This window comes from Tinamus guttatus, unplaced genomic scaffold (genome assembly GCF_059628265.1).
Source record: "Tinamus guttatus ecotype Peru unplaced genomic scaffold, ASM5962826v1 Tinamus_guttatus_pri_ptg000242l, whole genome shotgun sequence".
Classification (NCBI taxonomy): Eukaryota; Metazoa; Chordata; class Aves; order Tinamiformes; family Tinamidae; genus Tinamus; species Tinamus guttatus.
Window position 1 is genome coordinate 4,299,261 of NW_028288776.1, and position 21,467 is coordinate 4,320,727.

The following is a 21,467-nucleotide window of genomic DNA, read 5'->3' on the forward strand; positions in this document are numbered from 1 at the left end:
GAACGGCTCGGCTCCCCCTCGCCTCTCTTGCAGGTCGTGGTGAGTGAAGCTGCGGTGCAAAGATGTGTGAGCAAACACAGTGCTAACATTTTGTAATGTGCAGTATATCCAATGAAACGTTACACGAGTGTTTTTCTCACTGAATAATGTACAGCTCTAACCAAGACTGCAATTACAAGCAGTGCCTCAGCCTGTAGAAGAACATTGTTGAATACAGTGCTCACAGGCTGTCCGGTGTCTTACTGTGCAGTCACCACTTCATTCCCAAAATCACTGAGGGGGAGATAGGGTAAGGCTAAATTCCAGGGCTGCTTGATTTGCAGCATTGGTGCTGACAGGAAAAGCTAATCACTCTGTGACCGTGAAGTCTAAATTAGGGTTAAGATAAACTTGGAGAAGTTATCTTCTAGTGCAATAGAATTACATAACAAACACCAGTCCTCAAATATGACGTGGCTCAAATCTCAGATGGCAAGTTGTCTGACATTTAACCCTAATGAATGACTTGGGAAATAGCATATACTGAAAGAGGGGGGAAAAATCCTAAAGCTGCTTAATTAGTAGGCTAGCTCATGAACTCATGATCATAGCAATGGTGGTGAATTATAAGGCTCCAAAATGTTTTATGTATTTGAATTAAGAAAAAAGAAAAAAGGAAAAAAAAAAAAAAAAAAAGCTTTTAAACATTTCTAAGTTGCAGCGAAGTAATTAATTCGCACATCAAGAATGCTGGAATTTTCAATTCCACAGTCTTCCCCTCTTTTTCTCACTTTCATTCTTTTTTTTGTAAATGACAGGTGGAACCGTGCTAGACATCAGAAACAATCCCATTGAGAAGTTCATTGAAATGCACAAATACATGGTTGCAGTTTAACTGCATATATTAATGAAAGTCAAATTTATTGAAAATAAATTCTACCAGTTGTACTATAAAACTATATGAGCAGCTTCTTTAAAATCATGTATTTTCCAAGAGCTAGACAAAATATAAATATCATTCCTACCTCTTTAATTTTGCGAATATTTTATCTGATTCCTGCAGTTACCACTCCACTGGTGGTGTGCCAACATGAGTGGGATAACAGTAGGGCTTTTTGTTTCTTTCTAGTGAAAGGAATGGAAGTCCAATAAAAAGCGAAAATCAAAAATCACCTTTTAAATCAAGCTAATGAAATAAAATTCCTTTGTGAATGTACTAGAATCAGCATATGGCAATTTAGCCCAACCCATAACACATTCTTATTCATTAGACACTGTCCAGAGTCTCCGGAGAGAATATCAAACACTGTGTTGAAGGCTTTGCTACAATAGCAAATGCTGAATATCTTGGAAAAAAAATTCAAGGAATGCATGTTAAATTTAAAATAGGTATGAGGGCTTTTTGTGTTTTTTTATATAATTTTTAAGTAAGGTTTCTTTAGAAATAAGGAATTCTGAAAGCTAAAAATCACTTAGTTTAGCCAACTGATTATATGTATTTTAACCAGCTGTGATTGCTTGGGAGCTGTTTTGCTAATCCCTGCTTTGTCGTTAGGCTGTATATTAGCAGGATGGAAATAGCATCGCTGCACCATAATTCAGCAACATGAATACAGAACAAGGCGAGTGCAGAGCTATCGGCAGCAGTACAACAGCAGATAATAAGACTCTGTTACCCAAGCAGAATGTGTTATGTAAAGACAATTGCAGTGTAAAAGCAATAGCTCTAATCAGGTTAATTAGGCTGCATTCATGTTTCATTTATGGTACAAGTACCCTGTAAATTCAAAGCAGCCTGCCTCATCTTACTGAAGCCCTCTTATACAGCTGTCATCCTATTACACTCAACACCATATTCTCTTAAAATCCTAGATATTTACCATCACTTTTTAATAATTTCTTTTGATTGTTTATAACTCCAAAAAAGTTATGATGCAAGTCGTGCCTAAAGTCCATACTCGCATTAAAATACCTTCCACTGCAACCAAATTAGTTATTTGTAGAAGGCTTGTTTAATTGAGTTTTATTTATTTTTCTGGTATTCTCATATTCACTACTATGCCATCATGATGGCTTTAAAGAACATCCTTCCTCCTCTTACTCATTTTCTTGAACTGACAGATTGCCTGTTTTTCTCTCAGAGCTGGCTAGGAGGACCTGCCTGCTTTGTAGAAAAGGCTGGAGCCCAGTGCTCTGACCCTCCAGTTCTAGGGGCTTCTCCGTTCCACTCACTGAATTTATTAGCTTGTCTTTTTAAAGTAATAATGGATGCAACAATGTCAAGATCACTTTGTCCTCATTCTTAAGAACTCAGACCTAGATAGAAACGATCTGTTAAAAAAGAGAGGATTATAGCTAAATGTCCCTTAGACATTATTTCAATATGCTGTTAATAACATCACTCAAATTGATATTTTTAGTTACATAATTTTTGTTCTCTGTGCTGAGTTCAGCAGAATAATACAATATAGTACAGAATTACTGCAGAGGTCAAGCTCTGTCAGTGATTAGCAGTACCAGAAAAGCAGAGTAAGTGAACAAGGAGGATTTTGCATGGTGGTACTAAGAATTTTGCGTTGTTCCTGGGCATTTCCTCCCACTGTGGGTTGCAGACATTACAACTGCGACAAGGAATTTCTTCCTTCAGTAAATGGGTATGTAACGACAGCCTGGTGTAACTGAAGGTTTTAAAAGTATGAAAATGCTACAGCTGAGACAGTTTTAATAGCTCCTTTCCCCTTTTCTGTCAGAATTGGATGAATCAGAAGGTACATGAACTGATCCCTTTGTAAGGAGGGAGTAGTCTAGCACCAACTTCTCAAAGCATTATTTCATTTTAGGAAAATTTACATCTAATTTCCAGAAAGATCTGACTATCCCTCCAGATATACATCTATTCTGTTAATGAAAGGAAAAGGTGAGATTTCTGAATGTCAAAAGCCCCCAGGATTTCTGGGGGAATCAGTAACGAAGGTGCCCAGATGAGGTAGTCCTTGTTTGGCTTGTGGTACTCCCTGGCTTTTGCCACCATTCAGCTCCAGGGATTCTGCAGAGGGATCCTGGCTGTGAGGGGCTGCACAGAGGAGCTTGTGATGGCTGTTTGTGGTGGGTCGCAGGCCCGGGTTGTGCTCCAGCTGTGTCCAGAGCTGCCTCGTGTACTCTGGCACCACAGCAAGAAGCTTCACTGTTCCTCAGCAGTCGCGGTGGCATCACTCCAACTAAATGAAGTAGGAGTGTAAAGCTGCTGCCAGAGGGACCCGCAGGGAATGTGCTCCCAGTCTTCTGGACCAAGCCCTGGTTTCACCCCTCTCGTCCCTGGTGAAGAGCTGCAGCCCAAGAAAACCTTGTCCTTCCTGGAGGGGAGAGTTTAGCGCTCTGTGCGTTACTCTGATTTTCTGAATCCTCCTTCCATACCCCCTTAACACCCCTGTGCCTGGACGCTGAAAGGAGATGCTTTCTACGTCGTCCTAAGTTTGCCATTTGGCCAAAAGGAAAGCTTTATGTTAAAATGAATGCTAAACTGTTTCCCAAAGTAGGTATAATTGAGTGCACGGAGCAAATTCACTCATGACTAAATGTACACTTTTGCTGAATGGATCTGAATGTTGTTACAATAATTAATTTTTAGATACATTTTTCCAAGCACCTCTGCAGCCAAAATCTATTGAGGACTTGACTGTTCTTATGTTTTTTGAAACATAAGTATTGTTTTTTATTAGAACCATCTCATAAGCAAATTAATTTTCCTCCTGTTTTATAATGCAAATCTTGATTATTAGCCAGAACCTGATGTGAAGGGCATACTGAGAAAATCTTTCCCGGGTGAAGGCAATAAGATATGCTTGCAAAGAAAGCCGTGATAGATAACTGTGTAAAGATGGTTTTCCTTGCATGACTATGAGCTTAAAGGAATCCCAAATATAATACTGTAAAATCAGTCACAAATTTACCTCTGCAAGTAGGTATCCTTCTTCAAGGATTAAGATGTGTAAACAAGGCTGTGGTCCTCAGCAAGAGTAATTCAACAGGACATCAAAAGCATGGTTAGAGCTATGATTGGCCAAGTTAATCTCGTTATGATTGAAGAACTATTTTGATTTTTTTAATATCCAAATTATTCTTTTATTGTATAACTGCAGCGTTCAGAAGCTGAAAAATAGGAATTAAGATATTTCAAAAATAAATCCTGTGTATTACACGCAGAGTAAAATTAGTTGCCATCATGAAGTTTTAAGTTGTCAGCATTCATGCTGTTAGAAATGTTTATCCTTTGATTGATCAATACACATTCTAAAATACACTTATTTATCAAATCAACATGCCAAAAGAAACATGTGATAGCACACACCTTTATAAAAGTGAACTCAACATGTTCACCTTTACTTTGTCCCCACCATGAGGGAGTTGATACTAGCCCTGGCTTTAACCCTTGTGGGTAAGTAACTTATCTACCTTGATGATTTCAAATAATAAGAGTCAGAAAAAGGTTTCAGAATCTAGATGTGATTCATTTATCAATACAAGCTTTAAAGTTTTATAGGAAAATTCAATTTATGACTTTTGGTTATATTAAGTTATGTTCCAAGTTAACTGGAAAGAGTTACACCATATGTGCAAGCTGAGAGGTAGCTTTTCATACTAAAATATATGAAATTTTGTATTATTCTTGCTTTGTCACTTCATCACTTTTTTTTTTTTTCCCCCTTCTCTTTCAGGGAGCCAGCATCTTAATTATCGTAAGTAATATTCCTATCAGCTAATATAATTAGAATAAATGAAACTCAAAATCTGAAAAATATATCAATGTTTAATATGATTTTTAAAATTTCTTATTTTCTTCAGATGCAATATAAAAATATAAAAAAATCATCTTTTCTCCTTCATACTAATAGGGGTATTTTATTGTATACATAATGTATAATGTTTTGCTGGAACTATTTCTTTGCAGAACCTGATTTCAGTGAAAACAAGGCTTTTACATATAATTATGAAAGTATACTTCTCAGTGGACTTCCAGAGAAAGGACTTGCAAGAGCTGGAATAAGAATGAGAAGTAAAGTGGAAATTAGTCGTATTGGGCCAAAACTTTGTTTTCTTAGGGTAAGAGCATGTATCTAATTTGAAAGGTAAAATTACCTTCATACTTGACTCTCTCTCTCTCTCTTTATTTATTTATTTTTTTAAAAAAAGCTTTTTGGAAGTAATTAACTTTCGTCAGATGTTGTGCTTACTCGGGCAGAATGTAACTAACACTATTATTTTTATTCAGTGCCCTGAATTCTATTTGCACTTTGCTAGGTAATTCTCAGCTCAAGCCAACCTTAGGCTTGAAGGATTTCTTCTGCTTTATGGTCAGGGAGACAGTGGAATGTAATTTGAAATGAACAATAATTTATTACTGGATCAGTCCAATTGTTCCAAACTGTACAACCTTGGATTATTTAATCACCTGATTTCGTAACCAGAAAACAAAAAGCAATAAAACATGCAGCAGTAGTTGGATGTGATTCAATATTTAGCATAATTAATGTCTACTGGTTACTTCTTTTGCTGCAGGGCCCTAAATGACACCCTTTGTCATCCTCAATTGTATATTTTTACTGCATGCTGAGTAATTACTAAGAGTTCTGATTACATGAAAAACACTTCTGCCTTAACAGAAACCTTTACGTGTTGCTAATGAATGTATTGAAACATATCCCTCAATTGTGTTAGAAAAATTCTGCTCTGGCTTCTGTATATGCAGAAGAAAAATAGTCGTCTTAAAAGCTTTTATTTTGCAAATTGAAAACTGCAGATTAAAAAAAAAAAAAGTTGACTGTCTGATAAATGTCTGTAAATGCTGTTGCTTCCAAGTCTCAACTAGCCTTCTGCTACTAGGTATTTTTGTAGGTTGCAAATTATAATAGATATAGACAGGAAGCATTGCTTTTCAATGACCTTTGAACATGTCTGGATTTTTTTTTGGGGGGGGGGCAAAACCCAAGCAACTAGAAGCTGTACATCAGTGCTGGTGAGTAAAAGGCATCCCTGTCAGAGAGGAGGCAGGACCACGTCTTGTCTTTGCCCCACCAGTCCTGGTGAAACAGCCCTTGCTGTGCTGGGGTACATCTTCCCCCCAAATTGCCTCCTGTTCCCCAGATCTTTCTGATACTGCTTCACCTCTTCTGGTGCACTTGGAGAAAGGTTTCAGTTTGAAAAAATAAACATTTTCTGGCAAGAAAAAAGAGAGAAAAGAAAGAAGATTTTGGGCAAGTTCTAAGTGAAAGGTAATGATACATATATTCCCTTCTGCATTGCGAAAAGTTTAGTTTGCTGCTGTTACATTTAAATTAGACAGGCTGGAGGGATTGTTGAGAGAATTAATCTTTCATCTTTAGCCTACTAGTTCACATTCAGCCCAAGTAAAAAGCCCTGCTCCCTGGGTGGTTTCCAGCTGACAGTTTTTTCCTCACAAGCCCGCCAGTTTGAAGCGCCTGCAGTGCTGGAAGCCGCAGCAGGCAGCGTATTGCGTGGGCCCCGAGGCTGGGGGAGCTGCTGGAAGTGACCCTGCAGCACCGTCCTCAGCCTGCCCCTACATGACGTGCCAGAAGCGTGTCTGAGAGGTAGCATGAGGGACCTGCTCCTCTCCGCGTCCTCTGTAAACTTCACTGACTGGGGTTGGCAGTGATCTCTGCGAAAAAAGTAACAAAAATAAATATGAAAGTGCAGTCTCCAGTGATTTGCTGCATGAGGATTTAGTTGGTGTGGCTTTGGGGAAACTGATCTGAGTTTTGCATCACTTTGCCAGGCCTAAAGTGTTGCAAAAAAAGTAAACAAGCTCCGTTCACATGGTATAGAAATAGTTCAAGTTATACACAGCATAACTTTTTGTTGACTTAGGCTGATCCCAGGTTTAAGAGTAGAGGACTAGGTGCAGAATAGGGCAGGTACCAGTTGGCCTGAGCCTTTGGCTCTCACACTGTACAGAAAAATACATGGGGAAGGACACTTCTTGTAACCTCTCTCCAGTGCTCCTCTGATGATGACACGTGGCTGGCCCAGCAGCCATGTCGTTATTAGTTTCTGACTCCTGCCTGTGCTTTGTGACCCCGCTGAGGAAGATGCCAGAGTTCACAACAGGAGTTAATGATGTTTTATATGCAACATTAATTTTCTCCTGCAATTTCCAGCAGATCTTCCATCCTGCTTTTGGGTGAAGGCAACCCGCTTCATGCAGCTCTTCTCTTGCCTTTTTTTTTTTTCTTTTTTTTTTCTTTTCATGCAAGTCAACCTTTGTCAATAGGGATTATCTGTTAAATAGAACATACAGTGACTTGGAAACATCAGTACAGTCATCTGCATTTCTCAACATATATGTATATAAATGTATATGTTACCTGTAGACTGAAAGTTAAGTTATATCATTAAAGAGGCTTTGTGTTATTTAAAATTATATTTTTGAAGTAAATAGGACTCTAGATGATATTTGCGCTGTTTATTTGTATGCATTGAAAAAAGTTAGTAGAAAAAAAAGAGAAATTATATTTCCTGTCTCTTCTAGATTCACTCAATCGAAGCAGCCGAATACAACGGTGTCTGGCCTACGAGCTCATTCTCTCGGTCGCTCAAACTGACTCAGGCGCTAACAGGACAACTGAGTAATCCCATCAAATTTGAGTATAGCAATGGCCACGTTGGAAACCTTATGGCTCCTGAGTCTGTCTCAGAGGATGGTCTCAACGTCTGTAAAGGAGTTTTGAGTCTGTTCGAAATGAGTGTAAAGAAGATGCATAACTCATACAGCTTCCAGGAGGTGAGCATTTCATCTTGCCCATTACGGTTGCTTTGTCACTAAATAAGCCCTCTCTTCTGATTCTTTTACTCCATTTTCTGAATACTTTGTTGATATAATCTTCAGTAAAAAGAAATGCTTAAGCTTAGGAGACAGTCATTATTTTTGAGACATCATCTGATTGAGCTGTAGGTAAACAGGGCAGAAAAATAAGTATATTTTTAATCCAGCTGATCAAATTATTTAGAAAGTGCATCTGCAGCATTAGACCTTTATAAAATTATTGTAGTATAAGTAAGCTTATATGAAAGCAGAAGCCTAAATAAAATTTGAATACTGTGTTAAAACAGGCTTAAATGCGCAACATAAGATTAAAGCTAAAATAATACCAATTTTACTTTTCTACCAATCAAATATACTTTAATCTCTTCTAGCTCCTACTTTAGGAGGAAAATAGTATATATGCCATGATATTGTTTGTAACAGCTTTGACAGCTGCAGTTCTATTGGAATTTCCCGTTTTTTAGGTTTTAATATCCTAGTAAAGGTAAATCATCTGATATTACTACTCACCATAGAAATTGCAATGTATTTAGTTTTTTGCAAAACCATATTTACATTGATTAGACTGCATGTGATTCAGAGATCAGCAAAATCCTTGAAATTACTGTGCTTTCATGTTATTTTTATTGGAAATGCAGACTGGAGCAACTTAAATATTTTTAAATATAATTTTATATGAATAGAGTCCTTTCTGAGAAAGGAGCTACATGATTTAGTATTTTCATGCTGCTTATTGCACATAAAAACCTGTGTGGTGGCGTCATATATTTTGCAAAGCTATTTTCTCATAATCTAGTTCAACGTCTTCGTTCTTTCTAATTCAGTTAGCAATATCTCCTGCTCTTATTGCTTAGCAATATTTGTGACTTCACCTCCTAAAATCTTTTCCAAGTTTTCTTTGCTTTTATCAGATGGTTTTATGAGCATTGGCACCCTTGCCTGACAGTCTTAAGTCACTCTATAAAAGATGACAACCATTATAAGTCCCAAAATGCAGAAGGGGAGTCTAAATGGCAGATAGGTTTAAGTGACTAAGCTGGGACAGTCTGCTTCGCAGCTTTGCAGAGGGTAGGGTAAGATACCTGAGCGAGCCATAACCTAAATAGCACTTTCTAGAAGTCCAGCTATAGCAAAAGGCTACTTCATCCTTCTAAGACCTGCAGGCTGGGCATTCCCATTTAAAGTTTAAATGGCTCTAGCTCAGTCTGCAGAGCAGCCCCCATAGCTGTGCTTGCAGAGTGCAAGTCTTTGGACATGTGGTCATGCTTCTGACCCTTAGTGATGCCCCAGTGCCCCAGGAGTACTGTTAAAGCAGGTATATCTTCCCTTGCAAACTATCACATCACCATTTGACTTAGCTGACATAGCCCAGAGCTCCTCTCTGGAACAGCTACATTATCAATAACAATAAAAAAAAAATCATGAAAATAACCCTTCCTTCTAAAATGCAATCGGATATTTTGCTTTCCAAAATCTCCTGTCTGAGTTGATTTAAGACTTCTTATGAATATATATGCTTGAAATATTATTGAAGATCTCAGTTAAACTGCAAACTCGAGAAAACCTGCAATCAGAACTCTGCTATTCTGAAATTCTTTTTAATTATTGCTGATGGCATTGTGATAGATTGCCTGATATTCCAAGACCTGTTCTATAGGCATTTATAAGCTGTCTATAAAAGCAAATTTTAGGGGCAGAATGTCGTTTCCAACCTTAAAATACTTTGCTGTTGAGTTTTTTATTCTGACTGATCACATTGTTTTGGCATTTTTTTTATTAATATTCTTCAAATCATATTGTATAGTTCACGGTTCTATCTGGAAATTACTATCCATCTTTTCTGAGGCTCCAATTCTTGTTGCAGTGAAGCTATTGAGCATTCTAGCTCTCTCAGTGAAACTCTGATTTGACTTAGTGTACAATCACCTGTGCATGTAGGAAAGAGAAGAAAGTCATCCTGGTTTGGCTTCTGGAGAGTACTATGGTTAAAAAAGTATACACCTCTAACGAGTTTTCAAGCTAGGCAGTTGAAACAGGACAGTTTATATGGGGAACTCAAGGCATTCTGCTTAGGGGAAAACATTCTGTTTAGGGGTAAACGTTCTCTGATCCCATCTAATTTTTGCCAGGCTAGCATTGGAGGAATTTGTAATACTACCTACACAGTTCAGGAAAACAAGAGAGCAAACGTAGTGTATGTGACCAAATCCAAGGACTTGAACAGCTGTGAAGAAAAAGTTCAAATGGTCACTGGTTCAGCATACACTCATCCTTGTCCGACCTGTCAGCAGGTAAATTAGAAGGATTATATTTATGAATTTTATTCATTTATTTGTATTTCTATATATAAAAGATAAATATATATGTTACATGTTTTAAGTAGAGCCATAGCTGTTGCATCTGGTTATCTACAGTTTCTTTCTACATGAAGATCCTGTCTGGGGAGCAGCAATGAACTGTCACATACTGCAGAGATTCCTCAACTGGCTTAAACCAGCTAGGTTGAAAAGCATTGATTATCATCATAACTTAATTCATCTCCTCAGTAGAGTAAAGAGCTAGCCATGATGTCTAGTTTCTGGTATTCAAGACAGATATTTCTGTGTCATATTACAATGCAATGCATAGGCATAAACCATGTTTACCTCAGCTTCCTGTCTTTAAAATAAGAAATTGTGTGGCTCTCACTGCTGCTCAGGGAATAACCAATGACTTATATTTGGGGAAGGCTAACACTTCTTAGCAGTAAAAGCCTGGCCGCTCGCATGGAGGTGTACCTGCAGAATTCACATAAACTGCGAACAGTGAAGAAGACAGCCCTGAAGAAAAAGCAGGTTCAAGTGGGTGATATAATAGTTTCTAGTCACAAAATTTTAAAATTAAATGACTTCCCCTTTTTTTTCCTTTGACGCTTTTTCATTATAAAGAGAAACAAGAATTACCGGGCAACTGCTACTTACAATTACAAAATTAAATATGCACGTAACGAAGCTGTAATTACACAAGCTGATGTCGAGGAAATCCACCAGTTTGCACCCTTCAATGAGATAACGGGAGGAAATGCTGTCGTAGAAGCAAGGTATTGTACATGTGTCTTTAATTCAGCAACTCAGCATCTCAGTAATCTGGTCAAACTCCATAACTGAAATAAATCCTTTATTTCCACGGCCCATTTTTTGCCAATATTTAATTACATAAAACCCCAAACAGTTCATAAAAACAACCTTCATTGTTAGTTGTAAATCTGAAACATGCGCATCACTATCCAAATTTTGTTAGCTGAACTTGGCAGGGTTTGACTGTTTTATTTCTCAGGGATATTTGATTTATGTCATAAAAGCCAAAACAAATGTAATTCCATCTGAAAAATTGTGAACTAATATATTTGCAGTAAAATACTTTGAAAGACAGTTACTCACTGAAAGAGATTTCCCTGGAAAATAATAATGCAGTAAGAAACCCTTGGAGAATAGTTCACAAGAAACCTAGATATGACTTTGGATTCCAACATACTTCCTAAGTATTGTGGGCTGCTTGCAAATATTCTATCAAAACTGTTTCTTGATAGGAAATTGGGTTTTATTGCAAAAAGATTGGGCACAGGACATGTAAAATTTATTTGCTTTCCCACAGAAAATTTTGCATATTTCTTAAAGAAGTCTTAGGCAAAACAAGAACATGATTGTCCAAGAAGTGAATTCCCTGCTTATTTTTATCTCGTCTCTAAACTTCCAGAGTTTGAAAGCTTTTTGTATCCACATCAGTCTTATTTATTTTTTTGCCTTTCTTTCTTTCTTTCTTTCTTTCTTTCTTTCTTTCTTTCTTTCTTTCTTTCTTTCTTTCTTTCTTTCTTTCTTTCTTTCTTTCTTTCTTTCTTTCTTTCTTTCTTTCTTTCTTTCTTTCTTTCTTTCTTTCTTTCTTTCTTTCTTTCTTTCTTTCTTTCTTTCTTTCTTTCTTTCTTTCTAACATCTGTAAAAAACCTCTTGGTTTGCGGTATATACAGTTTTGGAAAATGAAACGTCAGAAAATTCATGTCAGTAAATTCTTGATTAACTTAATTAATATGATAAGCAAAAAAATGGTGAAAGAACTTCACTGTTTCATGCAATCAAGGTGAATATAGATACAACTGTAGTACCTTTATCAAATTATAGGCTGGTATGAGAGAGCATTGGTCCAGAATCAATGAAACTTTGCTCATTTAAAGTTTCTTTCTGCAAGCCTGCATGGACTTCTAACTCAGGAATTGACCTCCACAGAAAGGGTAGTGCTTTCATTCTTCCTTATTTTCTCTGGGTCTCTTGCACTGTCCAGCAGAAAGGGCCAAATATATGATAGTTGGGAAGATACAAATCTGTCACCCAACTGTTCTGAAGTTATTTTTCTGTTGCACTTTTGTTGTAAATTGAAACAACATCAAGGATATTTGGAACTGAATTTTCAGTCCTGTTCAGCATAAGCCTCTGTCTGCACCTTATGAAGTCAGGAGATGTTTTGCTGTTGTTTCACCATTTTAATGCTGTCTTTAGTATTCATTTGCTCTTCTGCATGGAATATAACATTTTTCCATATATTCTAGGCCAATATATCTCCTCTTCTCAAAAAACTGGAGATGAAGGCATAGTAGAGTCATCTTGTTTTGAAAAGGGGAGCTAAATCTGTTTAAGTGCACCTAGCATTATATCTTCTGACCCAAATGCCCTTCCAATAATATTGTATAAAATTTGAAGAGAGAAAAAAACCTTGCTTGATTCTATAGTGATTTCTATTCAAATTCCAGTGGCTTCTCTGCAAAGCAATGCTATATTATTTTCTGCAGGAGTTCTGTGAAATCCATATAGAAAGAGTGGATAGAAATGATATAAAAGATCATCATAGAGATTCCAAAATAAACATGCCAGTTTTCTACAGTATTCTGAGATACTGTGTAGTACAATGATATTGCTTTTGGAATGTTTTCAGGTGTTCGATGAAAATGCCTGACTTTATTGTAGTGTCCTAAATGACCGATTTTAGACATAATTGGCAGGATAGGATGCATCTTTAAATGAAAAGGTAGAACACGTAGGAAGTGTTTACAAAGACAGTCTCATTGGAATTATTCTTAATAAAAAAAAAAGCTGAAAGTTTGGTAATATATGAAAAGTTTCCAAGAACTTGAGTGCTTCTCCAAAGCCTAATCTTTGAGTTTATCTGGCCCTCTTTGTTTGGGAAATCCAATTTGAAGCTTCATGAGAACCTTTTACTTTCTGTAGTCCCCAGGACATTCAGTTTGCTGGGCAAAAAGGGGAAGGGAATTCCTATAGTTCAAGTAAGAAAACTGTAATTGTTCTTATGGTATGTAACAATTTTCAATTTCTTTTGAAGCTTCTAGGAAGCATAGACATTCAAGGACTTTTATGTACTTTTTAAAAGGTTGAAATTAAGTGATAATTTCTGAAAAAGTTTCTCATCAGCTATTTTTCTGTAATCCTTAATTTACTCCCTAAAACACAATGCACAGCTCCTGTGGTTTTATTTAAACCACAGCTTCTCACCTCCCACCTCTTCCTTAATCTCTCAAACCATCTTAATCCCAAAAGAAGGGAATGGCTAACTCTCATATTAAGCACTGCACACACCTTCCCGCAGTACAGCTCTGAGCACTGTGTCCTAATATATTTATTTGTAAATACTTTTGCCCTCTTTTTAAACAAGTTACATTGAAATGAGGAGAGGCAGAAATACTATTCTCCTCTCTCTATTTTTTTTACCCTGTATCTTGTGATGTTAACCCCTCGGTTCCTCTATTCCAGGCAGAAGCTTGTATTGACTGATGTGCAAAAGCAGATGGCTGAGAACCCACCAAAGGAATTTTGGAAACGTGGATCACTCCAGTACAAGTTTGGCAGCGAATTGCTTCAGCTTCCTGTCCACTTATTCAAAATTAAAAATGTGGAAAGCCAGGTAAGCTTTAGCCACCAAACAGATGCTTTGTTGAAAGCCAGAATCAGTGTATGTGGGGGAAAAAAAAAGCATGTGTGAACATTCTGTATTTTGATCTTCCTGCAGATAGCAGAAGGCCTGCAAGATCTAGTAGAAAACACACATGAACAGGTTTCCAGTGATGCGCCTGCAAAAGCCCTCAAACTTTTGCAGCTTTTCCGTGCAGCAAGCGAGGAGAATTACGAGTCAGTATGGAAACAGTACTCAAATCGGCCGGCATTCAGGTAGCAAAAGTAGTGATGGTTCTTCTTTTGAACAAATCTGTTGGAGGCAATCTGACATTACTGTGTTCCAATTCAGATCCAAAAAATGACCGCTGCCTTTGCCATTACAGGCGCTACCTTTTGGATATAATTCCTTCAGTTGCCACGCATCATGCCCTCAGGTTCTTAAGGCATAAAATGGAAAGGCAAGAACTCACTAACTGGGAGGCAGCTCAGACATTGCTTGTCGGTCTGCACTCAAGCGTGCCAACTCGTGATGTGATGGAGGAAGCCACAGTAGGATTCTTTAAACACTATCTAATTGCTCTTTATTAATTTTAGAATGTCATATTTATTCCTTTGACAAGATGGCAAAGGCTTTGAAAATACAAAGGTTTTTTTTATCCTCTAGCGAGGTTAAAAGGAGTTTATTTCCTGACTGTCTTAAGGGAAGAGAACGCAAGCCAAAGGGGTATAAATGAGTCCACCATAAAACAGAAAAGAAAGAGTAAAATACCCCTCAGTGTCGGAGGTTATTGCTACAAAAAGTGATTTCTAGCTTTTCTTTGTCCAAGTGTACTTTGTAGTTCCAGCAGATCAGATCTCTAACTGAGAATCTCTGCAAAGACTAGGGAGTAAGAAATACATGTTTGTTATATTGGTTTTGGTTGACCTAGCAGAGTGGGAATAAATCTGAGCAGATCTAATGAAATCAATGGAATTAAGCCCATGTGGGAGAAAATATAGTGACTTTTTACAATTTTATAGCTCTTCTACAGGTTCAAATTCTGTCCTCTGACACAGGAACCTTCTTTGCCCCCTCTATGAAAGCTGTCGCAGCTCAGCTGTTACTATGCTGTAATGCTGTGCTTCCCACTTAAGGAAGTGGTGGGTTGCTACCGCCTGTCAGCTCTCACGCTCCTGTCTACCCATGCTGAAGTCCACTCAGAATGCATGACTTTTTTTTTTTTAATGCCTGTAGCTCAGGCAATTACAAAACAAGTGCTTTCTGAATAATGAGAGCGCTTCTCCATTCTGTAACTGGGTGATTTTGTCCCTTTGGATTATAGCCCCTACAAAATCAAAATCTAGAAGACTGTTAAAGCTACAGATCTGTCTACCAGATGTTCCTTAGAATTGCATTATGATTGCATTGTCAAATACAGTAATACCAACCAATTAACTATAAATCGATCAATATAAAAGTATTGAAAGCTGGCTCTTGCCTTGCATTTGGCAGCAATGTATTTTTTAAATTGTTTCTTCTTCACTGGTTGTGCTAATAAACTACTTTCTCCCTAGCTCATCGTGAGAAAACATTGCCCACGCTCAAGTACTGTACTTGGAAAGGTTTGCCATCTTAGCTATGCATCATTGTGCCATAAACAGTGTTCTTCATTGGATTCCTGCTCTGAATGTCTCCAGGTAACCTGATTTTTATTTATTTTTTAAAAGAAAAGTTAAGCCTAGAATTCTGTCTTCACTATTCAGAGATCTGCATTTCACTTTCCCGTTGAGGAAAGGAACCTCAGTTGGTTAAAAGCAGCATTTTTATCTTTAGATTAGCACAGAAGAGAGAATGAAAGGAAGAAGCATGTAATTCACAGCACTTTCTGAGTACTTCTGTGTGCTTTTTTGCCAATTATTAATGAAGTCCCACGGCACTGCTCTAAAACACTTCTAAACACAGGCACTTAACAGATATGTAACCTAAGTGACACAAAAGCACACTTTTTGCCTGAAGTTGTGTATCTCATCAGTTTCTCATCCAGAGATGAGCTGGGCGCCCATCATCCATGTCCAGTACAAGCTTTAAATAATAATAGTACTAATACACACCTGTTCTGCATAGTTCTTAAATCTCAGTACACCTCAAAATAGTTTAATAGTAGTATTTCTCTGTTCCTGATATGCATGCAGATTTTTATGGAGATCATCCACCTGGCCAGCAGCAGAGACAAAAAGAAAACCCTTACTTCCAGTAAGAGCAGGAACTTCTCAATACATTGTGTGCCTGCTGTGGCTTTTTTTTTTCCTCCTATTGTGTGCCACAAAAGGCTCAAACAGCTTTCTGCAGTTCCTGAGTGCATCTCCTGTGTTACAGTTGCCACCAACAATCTTGAGCTAATTAAATATAGGAAGCCCAACATAAGGAAATAGGAAAAAAAAATGACCAAAGCAAATGATTGTACAGGTTATTCAAAGGGTTTCAAATTTCCAGTTTGATTAGTAATACCAAATTTTTGTTTCTGCAGCATCACTGGATCTCTAATGTGATATTATAAAGCATAGGAACAGCATGGAAATTATTCTGTGACATTTTGGAGTTTCCTCTTTAAAGCCATTGTTTAGCATCAAAAGCAGTTTTCTATTAGAATTTAGTTCTTACATTCACAGCCTTCAGACATCTTCTAATCTTGCCACATATGTAAGATGTGATCCAGTTGCTTACAAAGAAGACCTGGTGATCTCATTCCCAGTTATTAATCTTCACTAAAAAGTTGCTGTCACAGCTGGAGGCGAAGGGCACTACCACTATCTCTGCCTTCAGGAATGTAATCTTATTTAAGGGTATGAAGAACTAAGGTTCTGCATTTTTGCACCTGTCTTTAAACAGCAGGGAGAGATATCCACAAAGTATTATTACCAGCTTCCTAACCTACACTGAAAGGCAGTTGGACTAGTCCCTAACCATTATTTTTGTCTTTAAAAATTCTAGTCAATAACTTCAAGGCATAGGGATGAAGAAGCTGTTCATTGCTGCTTTCTTGACTATATTCATTCTTTGAATAAAATGTCCTATTCATAAGAACAAAAAGAATTTTCAAAATATTTACAATAAGTGAATTGAACAAACTGAAACTATAAAAGAAAAGTCAAACCTCAAACACAGGTGAGGGAACAGGATATAGATAAGAGCTATAACTGAACAGAAAATCTGTTTTGCTTTGGTTTTAGCTACTTCACGGCTTTGCAGGAGAGGCACTGAGCAAGTCTAACACAGAAGAGATCTCCCTGGCCTTGAAAGCCCTTGCAAATGTGGGACATCCAGCCAGCATCAAGCACATCAAAAAATTTTTGCCGGGATATGCATCTGGTGCTTCAGATCTGCCCCTTAGGGTTCATGCAACTGCTGTGATGGCTCTGAAAAACATAGGCTTGAAAGACCCAAAAATGGTAAGGAAGTAAAGCTGTCTGCCTTGCACTTACGATAACTGTACATGTTACTCCTAACTGATGATGGAGGCAGGGACCAGGAATACCAGTTTTTCAAATGGAGTTGTAATATGTAAAATAACTAGCCAATCCTAAGTGGTCGTTTCTTATACCTTTTGACATTAACCTCTATTTCAAAATGCAGCAAAAAATGCCATTAAAAGGGTACACTCGTTACTCTTTTGTTGAAGACAAAGGAGCATTTCTATTGCAAACATTTTATTTTCCAAGGACCAAAAGCTAAATTATTGACCAAAATGTGTTTAGTGCTATTTCAATTTCGGTATGTGAGAGAACCACAAAACAAGATTTTCTGAGAATTGACATTTAATACTGAGTGTCACATCTAATTGTAATTCAAGACCAGATCTTATTGTAAATAGATACTAGAGGTTTGCATCCTAATTACAAATTTAGAGACATTGTGGGTTTAAGTCATAAACAGAGCATTTACTAAATGTGACTTTTGTCCCTGAACAAGATAATGATTAGATATCACATACAATGGTTACACAGGCATAATCTCATCCACCACAGCCATCACTCTGCTATCATTTTCACCTGAAAAAAGTCTGCATCTAATAGGAAGCCTTGCATTTTCAAGATTTCTTTTCCTGGTATTGAAATTTTTTATTTTATGTAAGACCATTCTTAACATAAAAAGGAAAATAAAAGGCTTTATTTAGCCATTCTCCTATTAATCTGTATCAGTTTTCCATTATATTCATTTTTTGCATATAACTCCCAGTTTGAGTGCATGTATTGATCCACTGACAATAGCGTGACAGGAATTTCCTTTAAGCAAAGGGATAAAGAAGCAGTATGCTAAAGTGTAGAATCTAAGTGTGGAAATGGTAAGGTGGAGGAGACTAATGAAGGTAGGAATTGGGGTCTTTTCTGGGAAAGAAAGAAGTTGATTTGGTATTTTAAAAAAGATGCTATGTCTGTGAGTACCCTTTGGCTCAGCTTCCCACATATGACCCAGACCACTGTTTAGCATCCATTTTCTGTGCATTTGCTCTGGAGACAATTGATCTGGAGCTTGTTAAGGAGTGTGGCTCTATCTTTCATTGTCCCCAAACTAGTTTAGTCCCTGGTTTGTGGCTAGCCACACACCCACGTTGCATTAAACAGTCTTACCGTGTGGTCTAACACTTTTATTGCCTTATATGCCAAGGTAGTCGTATTAAAATGAGCCTACTGTATCCTTGTGACTGCTGTTTCCAAAGCATGTTGAAAGCTTTCCTCAGAGAGCATGGACGTGCACTGTGCAGGTGGGGGCCAGAAGGTACCAGACAGTCCAAGGCTGGCCTGAAGTTGGGGTCAAAGCTTTGAGTGAAGCTCATGGGAACTGGAGATGTTCCAGTATGAAATTAGTCTGGTCTGATAATAAATACTGTAAAGATCAAACACATGAGCAACAAGTAGTAATGTGGTCTTGTATTTGTTGCATTAATTCACAGTTTTAAATTGCCTACAGGGCATAGAGACTTCTGGTAGTAGCTTGACTTTCAACATAGCATAAAAGACTTGAGGAAATCAAATGATTAGAAATAAGGCCTACCATTATGGCTAGGGGCAAGCGATGAAACTATTTTTCAGGGGCTGAGAGGTGGTGAGTTCTTGAAGTCTGTGTTCCTAGAGTGATTATGCTGCAGATATATTTTTCTCTAGCTCAGAAAGGTGTAATAAGTTTGATGTAGGAGTTATCCAAAGAAGTTCTTTAGCTTTGATTGTATAGGAAGTCAAAATACGTTACCCTAATGCCCTTTCCAGCCTTCAAACTATGAAACCAGAAACTTTGTTGCCCTAAAAATTAAATTAATACAGATTTGTACTCTACTAGTGATGAAAAGATCATTACTGATAATAAAAAGCTATTGGCAAACTGTTTAAACATATGGTAAATTTAAGCGTGTCTTTTATTTTCAGGTACAGGTTATTACTCTTGAAATTTTCCTGAATCACAAAATGCATCCTCGGCTGCGAATGTTAGCTGCCTTAGTTTTGCTTGAAACCAAACCAGGTCTTCCTATATTGATGATGATAGCTGATGCTGTGCTGAAGGAACCTAGCATGCAAGTGGCAAGTTTCATCTATTCTTATCTGAGGGCTCTCGGGAGAAGCACAGCCCCAGATGTCCAAGAAATGTAAGGAAAATCTGTGTTCCTTCTCTAAACGAACCTGTTATAAACTTACTGGGGTGTTAATGCGCTCGCTGAATCTTTTCAGGGCTTCTGCCTGCAGGATGGCTATTAGAGTACTAAGCCCCAAATTTGACAGATCTGGATATCAGTTCAGCAAGGTTTTCCGCTTCAGCATGTTCAAAGGTAAGGTTCAACTTCCTCCCGCTAATGCTCAGAACCTGAAGATTTTGTAGAGAAATAAATACATGGGAGTATGTAGCAGGGGGAAGCATATAGTATACGATTCCAGTTCTACTTGATAGTTGCATATTACTCCTCCATGTTTTCCTGTGTTCAGAGAAACAAAACCTCAGCCTCTCCATTTTGAGAATGTGTTTTGCATTGTACACTGCCAGCATGAAATTACCAGAGGGCTTGTGGGGCTCTAATCCTCCACTTTCATTAGCCAGTGAGGCACATGCTCTTGTATAAAATGCCGTAGTCTCAGCGGTGCTTAACAAATTTCATACCATTGTTCAGCACCAAACAAACAGAAGGGACTTAAATTACTGCTGAAGTGGATTAATTTCTACGGTGTGAACATCTACAACTCTTGCTGAATTCAAATGTGGTGCTAAATGCTCTTCACCCTCAAGAGTGGCCAGTAACGCAGCAACCACTGAATGTGTTGAGATGTTACAATTCATTGCAGCCATGAGCATCCATCTCTTATTGCTACAGATTTTCCTTGCTCTTTCCTACCAAATAATTCTTTCCTAATAAAGAATTATTTATTAAACTGAGCAGATCCATATGCAGGATCTGGAAGCAGACCAGTGATATCAGTGGAAGCTAAATATAAAAATCAAGAACATTAGTAGTTAGAAGGGAGAGGATGAGCTTAGGAGACTGGCTGTTGCTGGGCCAAACTGTAGCTATTTGCATTTTCCATTATATTATTTTCTCAGCAGAGATTGTTGTTTTTTAAACAACTCCCCTATGTAAATGACCATAGCAGTCTCAGTTATTTGGCATATGTAGCTGGCAGACTAGGAAGAATATATCTATAGTCTCCTTACACATGCTCTTTTTCTAAAAGCACTCTTGAAAGTTTTTAGCACTTTTGTTATTTATCAGTACACGTAAAGATTCTTTTCAAAGTAATCAATAGGAAAAGAGACTCTGAAACCCGCAGTGCTAAGTGTGCAAGTACTTTTGCCTTTTTTTTTGAAGGGGGAGTTGATTTGGAATGGTGTTGTAGATGTTATTGTTGCCCTTCCCCTGTTTCATAGATTTTACAAGACCACGTAATCTGCTGTTTAATAGAAATAAGTATAATATATACCACATAGTGACCACAGCTGTATGTATTACACACGCTTGCTACCTCAGAGATGGAGGCAGAGAGTGCCTGAGGAAATACAGTCACTAATACGTGCTGTGTGAACTTTTGTACCATTTAAAATGTATTCAGGGAGAGGGAAACTTTCCAGTAATAAGCAGGTACATGTTTCTAGTCTTAGGTACTCATTTTGTCTTCTTATTCTTGCTTTTAAAATGAAGCTGTCTTAGTGTTCACACAGTGAGACAGAAGGGTTCTGTACGCATCACAGTAGCTGGCAAAGGGCTGTGTGGAAGGAATTATTTTGTTCTCCCTCTAGCCTGAGAATGTAGCATCTCAGTGAATTGCGACTACTTTCTTGGTGAAGATAAGGGTCAGGAATTTGGTTGGTATGCGGATGTGATGTTTAGATCTCCCGTTCCTGAAGACTAAGGAACGACATTCTTTTCTCAAACATGATGATGTTATATTTAGATAATTCAGCTGGCTAAGTCCTATATTACACCAGTGTGGAGGAGGATCCATCCACCACCTTTCTGATTTGATTTGTCACCACTAGTCACAGGTGAAATATATTTCCATGAGCCCATTCTATAGGAGTTACCATAGTGACTGCAGTATTGCAATACCTCTTCTCATGCTACAAACAAAAATGTGCCCTCAGCATCAGATCTTTGTGGTGCTAGATAATGAATTTTTAATGATAACCGCTAATGTCAGCTGAAAGTATCTCTAATCTGGAATCTGTCACACTTGGCTACCATGAATAGTGCTTTATG

The 21,467-nt window shown here is 37.7% G+C and overlaps 1 protein-coding gene across 3 annotated transcripts in view; it reads left to right on the top strand.

Moving 5' to 3' along the window:
- The first annotated feature begins 4,374 nt into the window (after window positions 1-4,374).
- Window positions 4,375-21,467, top strand: part of LOC104570138 (vitellogenin-1-like) — a 40,185-nt gene continuing 23,092 nt past the window's right edge. For all 3 annotated transcript variants that reach the window (XM_088526071.1, XM_088526072.1, XM_088526073.1), the window contains exons 1-13: window positions 4,375-4,414; window positions 4,695-4,715; window positions 4,928-5,079; window positions 7,523-7,774; window positions 9,946-10,107; window positions 10,744-10,895; window positions 13,612-13,762; window positions 13,868-14,025; window positions 14,136-14,301; window positions 15,307-15,429; window positions 16,963-17,181; window positions 19,153-19,370; window positions 19,453-19,550. In XM_088526071.1, the coding sequence (XP_088382197.1) occupies window positions 4,375-4,414; window positions 4,695-4,715; window positions 4,928-5,079; window positions 7,523-7,774; window positions 9,946-10,107; window positions 10,744-10,895; window positions 13,612-13,762; window positions 13,868-14,025; window positions 14,136-14,301; window positions 15,307-15,429; window positions 16,963-17,181; window positions 19,153-19,370; window positions 19,453-19,550 (1,912 nt within the window). The remainder of the gene's footprint in view (window positions 4,415-4,694; window positions 4,716-4,927; window positions 5,080-7,522; window positions 7,775-9,945; window positions 10,108-10,743; window positions 10,896-13,611; window positions 13,763-13,867; window positions 14,026-14,135; window positions 14,302-15,306; window positions 15,430-16,962; window positions 17,182-19,152; window positions 19,371-19,452; window positions 19,551-21,467) is intronic.